The 10,080-nt window shown below is 38.6% G+C and overlaps 2 protein-coding genes across 2 annotated transcripts; both read right to left on the reverse strand.

Moving 5' to 3' along the window:
* Nucleotides 1-2,035: 2,035 nt before the first annotated feature.
* On the reverse strand, nt 2,036-2,566 carry LOC137719822 (uncharacterized). The gene has a single exon (XM_068458833.1). The coding sequence runs from the start codon at nt 2,564-2,566 to the stop codon at nt 2,036-2,038; it is 531 nt and encodes a 176-aa protein (XP_068314934.1).
* Nucleotides 2,567-4,365: 1,799 nt separating this feature from the next.
* On the reverse strand, nt 4,366-7,269 carry LOC137721326 (transcription factor MYB17-like). Its single transcript, XM_068460425.1, has 3 exons — nt 6,649-7,269; nt 5,791-5,920; nt 4,366-5,368 (listed from the first exon to the last, which is right to left on the reverse strand). Exons 1-3 carry the CDS (start codon nt 6,785-6,787, stop codon nt 4,582-4,584), a joined length of 1,056 nt encoding a protein of 351 aa, XP_068316526.1. The 5' UTR covers nt 6,788-7,269; the 3' UTR covers nt 4,366-4,581.
* Nucleotides 7,270-10,080: the final 2,811 nt, after the last annotated feature.

Genomic DNA, 10,080 nt, shown 5'->3' on the forward strand with positions numbered 1-10,080 from the left:
GTGGGAGCTCGTCGCCGACACACTTTCAGAAAAATCCGTCACTTTTTCAGTTACCGTTGGGAAGCCACGTGGCTTCCCACGGTCCGTTCGATCTCAACGGCTTTTTAACTTGGACCGTTCGATCTCAACGGTAAAAAAAATAAAAAAAGTCTTATTTAATATCTACCGTTCGACCTGAAATCAACAGTCGATATTAATATGCTTTATAAATAAATAAATAAAAGAAAAAATAGGTTTAAAATTAAAAAAAAAGTTACCGTTGTGATACGTGGCACAATCTGGAGTGTTGGAATTCAAATTTTTTTATATCCAACAGCAAAAATTAATTAGTTGAATAAAAATTGTTTTTACTTTTCTATAAATATCTTCTTATTATCATCTACCTTACACCACAATTTCATATTTTCTCAACTACTTTCAATCACATTCCTTTCTTTCTCTCAAAGTTTCAATCCATTTTTTTCAACAAAATGACTACTGATGCAGGTACGACTTGATCGCTTCTTGAAGATGTTGCGTTCTGTACTAGCTGGGTTGAAGTTACTCATAGTTCGCTTACGGGTAATGAGATGCAGTTGCGAGAAATGTGGAGTCTTATTCATACCAATTATCTTGAGAAAATTGGTGGGAAAAGAACCAAATAATCGATGTCCAATCGTTGGAAATTACTTAGCAAATCGTTTAATACGTGGAGAGACGCCTTGGCACAAGTTAGTAGTAATATTCGAAGTGGGGAAAATTACTTGGATCAGGTAACAATATATTATTTATTTTTTTATACTATACCCAAATTTACATTATAATTATTTGTTTGTATTATTTATTTGTTACCTACTTACATTATAATTATTCGTTTGTATTATTTATTTGTTACCTACTTATTTGTTTGTATTATTTATTTGTTACCTACTTACATTATAATTATTTGTTTGTATTATTTATTTGTTACCTATTTTCATTATAATTATTTCTTCTCCCGCCTTGTGTAGGAACTTCAAGCACAAGCTTGGTACGGTGCCAAAACCAAAAGCAAAAAATAAATCATTCAACTGGTAGGAATGTTGGAATATTGTCAAAGATTGTACTAAATTTAGAGTTGTGCCTGTCGATCCAGAAGTTTTCATGAACAGCACCCCTCTACACTCTACACCCGATCATGTCTCGCATGTTCATGAAGATGATGCAGAAGAAGTGCCCGAAACGCCCCTCCCTGAACAAGCGTCGAGTTCGACCCGTTATCCAATTAGACCTCAAGGTAAGAAGGCTTCAAAGAGAAAAGGGAGTGCTTCCAAGGATGATTATGCAAAGTTCATGGAAGAACTTACTCGCATAGCTGAATTGACTTTGGCGAGGGAAATGCCGAAATATGAGGCTGATAAGGCTAGAGAGGACGCAAAAGCTGCAGCTATTGAGAGAGAATTTCAGGCTAATGAGAGAGAAAGAGAGTTACTTAGGCAAGAAAGGGAACATGTTAGAGAAGAAAGACAGGCTCAACGAGATCGTGAGATTATGAACACGCCTTTAGAAGGGAAGTCTCCAAATTCTAAATTTTTTTGGAAGTAAAAGAAAGCGAACGTGGTGCGAAGGAAGCTTGCAAATGAAGCGAGAGTAAGCCAAGATGGTACTAGCACCACAAGAGAAGATCATCCTAGCACCACAAATTGGTTAAGTGATGATGAATAAAGTAGTTTTTGTAATCGGAGCCCATAATTTTCCAATCACTTTGGATTGTAATTTATTATTTATTGAATATAGTACTTTATGTTGTTTCCAATTTATTGAATATTTATTCAAATGAATTTGGTAAATTATTTATACTAAGAGAATATTTATTCAAATGACAAAAACACACCAAATAAAATTACATAAGCATACCGAATAATAAAAAACTCACTAAAGCTAAACTAAAAAAATTACATAAACATACCAAATAATAAAACACACCAAATAAAATTACATAAACATACCAAATAATAAAACACATCAAATAAAATAACATAAACATACCAAATTCAAAAAAACACACTAAATGAACTTAATTATCTTCAGCTTGTTTCAATGCCCACTGGTGCTCAATCAAGTCAAGTTGCCGAGCATTGTGCATGTATGGCATTTGAAATGCAGTATGTCGTTGAATGAGCATTTGATTGTAATGTCCATCCCTTTGTAATGGCTCATGTTGCACGGGCTCATCGGTGGCGTCATGAGCACAATATATACGTGTTCTTGAATTATTCATCGTGTCTAGCTCATATTCATCAACGGCTTCATAATCGTACTCATCTTCCACAATCATGTTGTGAAGAATGATGCACGTCATCATGATGGATCGAAGCGACTCTACATTAAACAATCTGGCAGCACCCCTGACGATCGCCCAGCGAGCTTGGAGAATACTGAAACAACGCTCCACATCGTTCTTGCACTCTTCTTGACAGCTTGCAAAGTGTTTTTCCTTTGAACTTCGCGGACGTGGCACTGTTTTGACAAATGTTGACCACCTTGGGTTTATGCCGTCAGCTAGGTAGTATGGCCCGTCATACATACGTCTGTTAACCTCATACATGACTTTTGGTGCTTTCCTTGCAGGACATAGTTGAACACTGGGGATTCGGCAAGGACGTTGATGTCATTTTGAGCTCCCGGAACCCCGAAAAAGGCGTGCCAAATCCATGTATCAAAAGATGTCACCGCCTTCAAAATGATACTTTTTGCTCATTTTCTGTTCCTATAAGCGCCTTGCCATGCACTTGGACAATTTTTCCACGTCCAGTGCATACAATCAATGCTTCCAATCATCCCAGGAAAACCACGCATCTCAGCCTTCTTCAGAAGCCGTTCCAAGTCCATGTTTGTAGGTTTTCGGAGGTACTCTACGATGTAGATAGATCTCATTGCTCCGCAAAACATCATCAAGGACTCAAGAATGGTTGATTTCCCCATCCTCGTTATCTCATCCACTTGGTCTGCTGATGCTCCATATGCAAGCATCCACAAGGCAACAGTAATTTTTTGCTGAGGAATGAGACGTATAGCACCAAAAGCATCATTCTTTTGCACAAAGTAAGAATCATGGTTGCAAACAGCAATCATGATTTTGTTGAACAAATGTCATTACATTCTAAAACGACGTTTAAAGTACGTATCATGGAATGCACTATTATGGACAAAATAATCGTCCAAGAGTTCCATACCTCGTCGTTGCCTACTTCTATCAAGGTTTTCGGAACGGCTGGGCCTGCAGATCTGAGCCACAGCTTGGATGACTCGACGGGAATGTGAAGCTCTGCCCATTCTTACTTTGTCATCTCTCCTTTTACGCCCCTCATCCTCTTCCCTCTCATTTTTTCCCACCTGGAGATTGAACATTCCTTCTAATTGGTTAAACAATTCTTCCTCTTCCTGATCGAGTTCCCACATCATTCTTGAGGAAGAAAAAGACATTGTAAGAAAGAAGCAGAAACTTTGAATAATGATACAAATTTTTGTAAAGAAGGAAGCAGAAACTATGAATAATGATAGAGATCTTGAGAAAATTGGTGTGAGAAATTCATCACCAATAATTGTATTTTCGGATAATGACACGTGGCATGCCGTCATTCGTTAAAAATCTGATGAAAATCTATCCTCAAAGATTGTAAACAGATTATGACACGTGGCGTAACGTGATTGGTTAATAATCTTATCAGAAATCCAACACCAATAATTGTATTTTCCGATAATAACACGTGGCGCAACGAGTACGATTAAAAATCTTATCAGAAATCTATCTCTAATAATTGTCTTTTCGGATTTTATGACAAGTGGCACAATGAGAACAATTAAAAATCTTATCCGAAATTACAAATAAAATTATTTTGTATTATTTAATAATACTTCGGAACATGACACGTGGCGTAACGAGAACGATTAAAAATCTTATCCGAAATTACAATTAAAATTATTTTGTATTATTTTATAAATAAAAATAATAATATTTTATTGCCTATTGCCAGGGCTATTGAAGTGTAAGGGTGGAGATGCAAAAGACAATTACGGTTCATTAATGGCAGTTACTGTTCACTAGATGGATTGAATAAGGAATAGCCTGATAGGAGGGCTCAAACGGTAAAGTTGCTCTTAGAGCATCACATGTGGGCCTTGCCTTCCAAGAAAGCTCAGTTCATTGAGCGACCATGGTATGATGTCGCAGATTACAGAATCAAATCCTATCACATACCATGGCATAACATTTTCATCCAAGGAGAAGAATAACCGAAAACATGTAACTTAGTACATATTAGCATCTAAATATATATGTCATTAGAGATAAACTAAGCAAGATTTAACTATTTAACTAGTAAATCGATGTCTGAAACGATCGAGGAATCTTTATCTACTATATATACGCAATCCTGAACAAACTAGGATTGTTGTTGAAACCCTACTAAGCGGTAACAGCACTGCCTCTTTAAGTGTAAGCCAAAAATTAAGCGCAGAACCCTTCATCTTAGCTCTCTAACTAAATCGACGGCTTATAGAAAACCACCACCAAAAATTCGAGCGGTAGATTCGAATACAAAAGAAGCTCGGACGCCTGCTTCAGAGGGGGCAAATGAAAGAATTGGGTGTCAGCTCCGCAGGAGTTGTTGCATAGTCATTCGCATTGTTTTCTAAGAAGCTCATGTCATCATTAGTTGGGTAATCCAGCAGCAGCTGTAATGCAGTATCTGATGAGTCCTCCAAATCATTTGAACACGAGGAGACAGACCCCGCCATCACATCTTCAGTGTTGGACTGGCAGATCTTGAATTCTACCTCTTCGGTGTTGGACTGGAAGGGTTTGTATCCCACCTCTTCAGTGTTGAACTGGAAGGGTTTATATTCCACATCTTCAGTGTTGATCAAGAAAGGTCTGTATATCAGATCTTCGTTTTGATTGCCTGCCATGATTGATGACCCAGTTAAGTTGCCAACTTCTGTTGTCACGGCTGACAGCGATCCACATTTGGTCGATGAAGATGCCTGAGAAATGGGGCTTTGGCATGCAAATTTATCCGAGGTACTGAGTTTTCTGAATGATTTTCCAACCTCGGAGTTCCACAAGCGCAGAAAATGGTCAGACTCAGATTTCTCTGGAACACGGCTGAAGAGTGATGAATCCCTGGAAAGCCGAGCCTCAGCTTCAAGCCTAGCACTCTCCCATTGTGCCATGTGACGGGTGGCTGCGGAAGCAGGTGCATTGTTACTTAAGCAGTTAGAGGCAAGAGGCTCGTGCGTTTGTGGATCAATCCCCACGGCGATAAGGCCCTTCCTCAGGTGCGTGTTCCATAAGTTCTTGATCTCATTGTCAGTTCTTCCAGGCAACTGAGAAGCTATGGTAGCCCACCTGAAAAATGTTTTCGATACAAATAAAAAGAGAGTTAGAAACAGGTTAAAGTTTCTACAACAGATAAATCGCACATAGTTTTGTTTACGAGAGGCTACGTTACAAATTTTCCAGTGTTTTTCATCAAATAAGATTATAAAACCAGATGCATCAATTTAACAAATCCGGGCCAATCATCGGTAAAAGATAAATCTACCGTATTCATCTGTTAACACAACAGCAGGGTTGGTTTTCTTTGTTGAACGTTATTTCTGTGAGGTTTTAACACCGTTAATACAAGGTAAGAAGCACCAATATACGGTGTCTCACGGTATCAATCCAAGACACGGAGCATCACGGTAAGAAGCACCAATTCCCTGTGAGGTAAATCAGTTTCAATCCACAACACGGTGTCTCACGGTTAAGAAGCACCAATATACTACCTGTTTCCGAGCATGCCATGAAGCTGTATGATGAGTTTCTCTTCGTCCTTGCTGAAGGGGCCTCGTTTAATGTCCGGCCTGAGATAATTTGTCCACCTTAGCCGGCAGCTCTTCCCGCAGCGTTGAAGACCTATTGGAAAAAGAAGACCATGATAGATTGGGTAACATGAATTTGCCCACCTCCTAGGATGTTTTAAACCATAATATCCAAGAAAAATTAGCACCCTAATACACCTATATTCTGCAAAACCATTAAAATGGTAACAATGGCATGATCCAAAACCACTAATAGACATTTCTCTCACTTCTTAGAAGGATTGTCTGTGAAATCAAAAAAGGGGAGAAAATGTTCAGATTCTAAGACTATAAGCAAGTTTATATTTGAGTGAAAGAATACAAACAGGTTGAAGAGGAAAATAAGGTTAGAAAGTACAACAAAAATCACAAGTAAAAGTGGAGAAGAAGATGGATAGTAATAAATAAATAAAAAATTTGTTTGCCAATGTACGGATGCCACCAATTAACTCAAGAGGGTGAAAAGGGTTGGTTGGGACCAGAATCTTAAAACCCGTCACTCACATTCCCTTGAAAGTTGAACAAAAAAACTATGTGGCTCAGTAGAGATTGGAAGAAAAGCTTGACACCAATTTTTTTTTTTTTTTTTTGAAACACCAGTTTGACACCATTTGTATCACACAGAAACAAAAGCACTTTTCTTTGTCTTCAGAAAAACAACAAAATCAAAGCAAACCAACTTTTGGCTTTTGGGTTTCAAAAAAGCAAGAAACTTTGTGCTCAAAATGCAATATATGCACCAAAAACCAAGACAGAAGAAAAGGAAGAAAAAGCCAAATGAACCTGCAAGCTTGGGGAGAGAACGCCAGCTTCCATGTCCATGGTTCTTGATGATGTAGTTCAGAAGAAGCTCATCTTCCTCCGGCGACCATGGCCCCTTCTTCAAGTCCTTCTTGTTGTCACAACATGGAGTCCTCCCCATATCCCTCACACTACCCTATTAATTCTCAAACACAGAGACAGAGAGGGGTAGAGAGAGAAGCAACCACCAACCACCACCGCCACCAGTGCTCCACTCACCAAACCCCAACAATAAAGATCCCAAGAAAAAGAAAAACCCAATTTAAAGCCCCCACAAAAGACTTGATCTTTGATGAGAATGAGAGAGAGAGAGAGAGAGAGAGAGAGAGAGTTAATGCTGGAGGAGTTCGATCTCTATCTGGAGAAAGGGGAAGTGATGTTATAATAATAAATATACAGAAATATGGATGTGGGTTGTCTGAAAGGCAAGGAAAGGTACAAGCTCAGCTAGCTTCAAGCTGTCCATCTCATTAAAAGTGAGAGACTTTGGCCCTAAACAATGAAATTATGCAGCAGGATGGGATTTAATGGTGGGATTTCTCCTTTTGAGGTTTGAATTTACACTCAACTGGAAAGAGAGAGAAGCCAAATGCAGGGAAGATGGTTGTGAAAGCATTTATGTTGGAGTCTCACACAGAAAGACAGAGTGATATATTTATTTTAGACAGAGAGGACTTGGACGGCATTAATGTCAAAGACAATGACATGCAGACTGCAGAGTACGGACTTGCCATGATATGACTACTGGATTTGCATTTTCCTCTATATTTTTTTCTTAATTTATAAGAAATTTTTAGAAGAAGAAATAAAACCACTGATTCTTGCTAAGAAAATTAGCTATTATAAATGAACTTCAAATGCTTTTGTTCTCAGTTTTCTTGCTTTGCATGCAGAGTTCCACCCTTTGGTTGGTTGGTTAGAAATTTGATTAGGATATGTTTGGTTGGTTGGTTCCACCCTTATCAAACCTTTTGTGATCCATTTCTTTATCACCGTACCTTAATCCTTTGAAATTTGAAAATTCATCGTTCAAATATACACTTAAGAAATTAGGTGAAGAAGAAAGAAGAAAATAACTGAGGGTTTTGCTCAGTTTTCTCTCTTGAATAATTGCCTGGATTTGAAAGATCAATATGTGATCATAAATCATAATATTATTTTTGCTCATTTTATCGCTTGAACTTCTTGTGATCAATTCTATTTGTTGGCATCTGCATAATCTTCATTATATGGATGATCATATTTAGTATGCCACAATTAAAAGTTAACAAGTCAATGAACGAAGTTGATGAACTGAAATAAGGTAAGACACAAATGAGTTGTTATTTCTCTAATATAGGTTAAGAGATCACAAACGGTCGCTTGGATATATTTTACTAAATATGGGTTAAGAGTTCACTAACGATCACTTTGATATATTTTACATAATTTTCATAATAATATCTTACTTTGTTATTACCATTCTAAAAATCTTCATAATAATATCTTACTCTGATAAAAACAATTCCCATGATATGTTTTACTAAATATACGTTAAGAGATCACTAACGATCACTTCATTAACTTTTTAGAATACCAAAAAATTGAGAAAAAACTCTTTTTTGTATATAATGAAAAGATAACATGGTCTCACGAAACTCTAAAAATAAAATGTGATCAACTGTGAAAGTACAAAGTACCCAAAATTGTTAAGGAATGTAGTGTCACAGATTCAGTTTGTAATAAACCCTAGAAATAAGTTGTGCTGTGCATGGCTGTAATAATTAGTTGAGAGCATTATGACAGGTGGCAAGTTAGTTAGAAGAATATAGTTATGTGTGAGTGGGAAAGGATGTATATAAGTAACACAACTGTAATCTATTTTTTTACTGAGAAATGTAAATTCATTTCACAACATGGTATCCAGAGCCTTCTGTCTAACGACTTCACCCTGATTCTCTCCTTTTTTTTCGCTGAGCTCTCTTCCTCCCTAAGCTTCCTCGCTAAGCTTTCTTCTTCCTCTCCAAGCTTCCTCGCTAAGCTTTCTTCCTCCCTCTTCCATGGCGACCTCAGCTTCTCCTTCTTCTGAAACGGCCACACCAATCAATCCTCAAATTTCTGATCCTAGCTCAGGACCAAGCTCTACGCCTTCAATTACAATTCAGAATATCGGATCTATGGTGCCGATCAAGCTGACCACCACCAATTATCTCACTTGGAGTGCGCTTTTTGCTCCGATTTTCCGTCTCTACAACCTCACCAGAATTCTTGATGGATCAGTGCCTCCTCCATCTCAGTTCATCTCCGATGCTACTGGAAATTCAGTTCTCAATCCGGCATATGTTTCTTGGTTTGAAAACGATCAGAACCTTCTCATCTGGATAAATTCCACACTTTCTGAATCGATCATTCCCTACACTGTTGGAGTTGCGAACTCCAGAGAACTTTGGGCCAAGTTGGAATCCAGACTCGCTGCAGCTTCCCAATCGCACATTCATGAGCTTCGATCTCGTCTTCGTTGCATCTCGAAAGGTGATTCCACTGCTGCTCAGTACCTTCAACAAATTGAAGCGATTGCAGATGCACTTGCTAGTGCCGGAGCTCCAGTTGCAGATTCTGAGCTCATTTCTGTTACACTCCATGGATTACCACCAGATTATGACTCTTTCGTTGATGCGATCCAGTTTCGGCTTGGCTCCACTACAATTGATGAATTGCACGGCCTTCTCCTCAGTAAGGAGATACAGTTAGCAAATCGGAAGAAACCTACTCCACCTGTGCACATTCAGGCCTATACTTCCACTACCGGAATTCTTCCTACTCCATCTTCTCAAGCCTTTGTTGCTCAAGGTCGTGGCAGTGATCGCAACTTCTCTCAAGGCCGAAGCTTCTCATCATCAAAATCTGGTCAAGGTCGAGGTAACTTCAGATCTAATAATTTTCGTCCAAACTATTCTCGTAACAACTCTCAGCGTTACATTCGTGGTGGTCGAACCAACTTTCCCTCATCTGGCTGAAAGTATCCATGTCAAATCTGTCGACAATTTGAGCATGATGCTCTCGACTGCCCTCAGCGCATGAATCCACACTACTCTAGTGCTTCTTCTCCTTCTGTTATGGCTGCACATGCACAGTCTTCTCAACCTACCTGGCTTATTGATTCTGGCGCCAGTACTCATATGACCAATTCCTACAACAATCTCCAGAATCCTGAGCCCTACTCCGGTCCTGAGCAGGTCTACATTGGAGACGGCAAAGGTTTGCCTATTCTCCACTCTGGTTCCTCTACATTACGTACTCCTACTCATCATTTTCAGCTTCGAAATGTGTTGCATGTACCTGATTTGAAACAACATCTCCTTTCTGCAAATCAGTTTCTTGTTGACAATTGGTGTTCTATGCATCTTTATCCTTTTCACTTCATTGTGAAGGATA

The sequence above is a fragment of the Pyrus communis genome, chromosome 16 (assembly GCF_963583255.1).
Source record: "Pyrus communis chromosome 16, drPyrComm1.1, whole genome shotgun sequence".
Lineage (NCBI taxonomy): Eukaryota > Viridiplantae > Streptophyta > Magnoliopsida > Rosales > Rosaceae > Pyrus > Pyrus communis.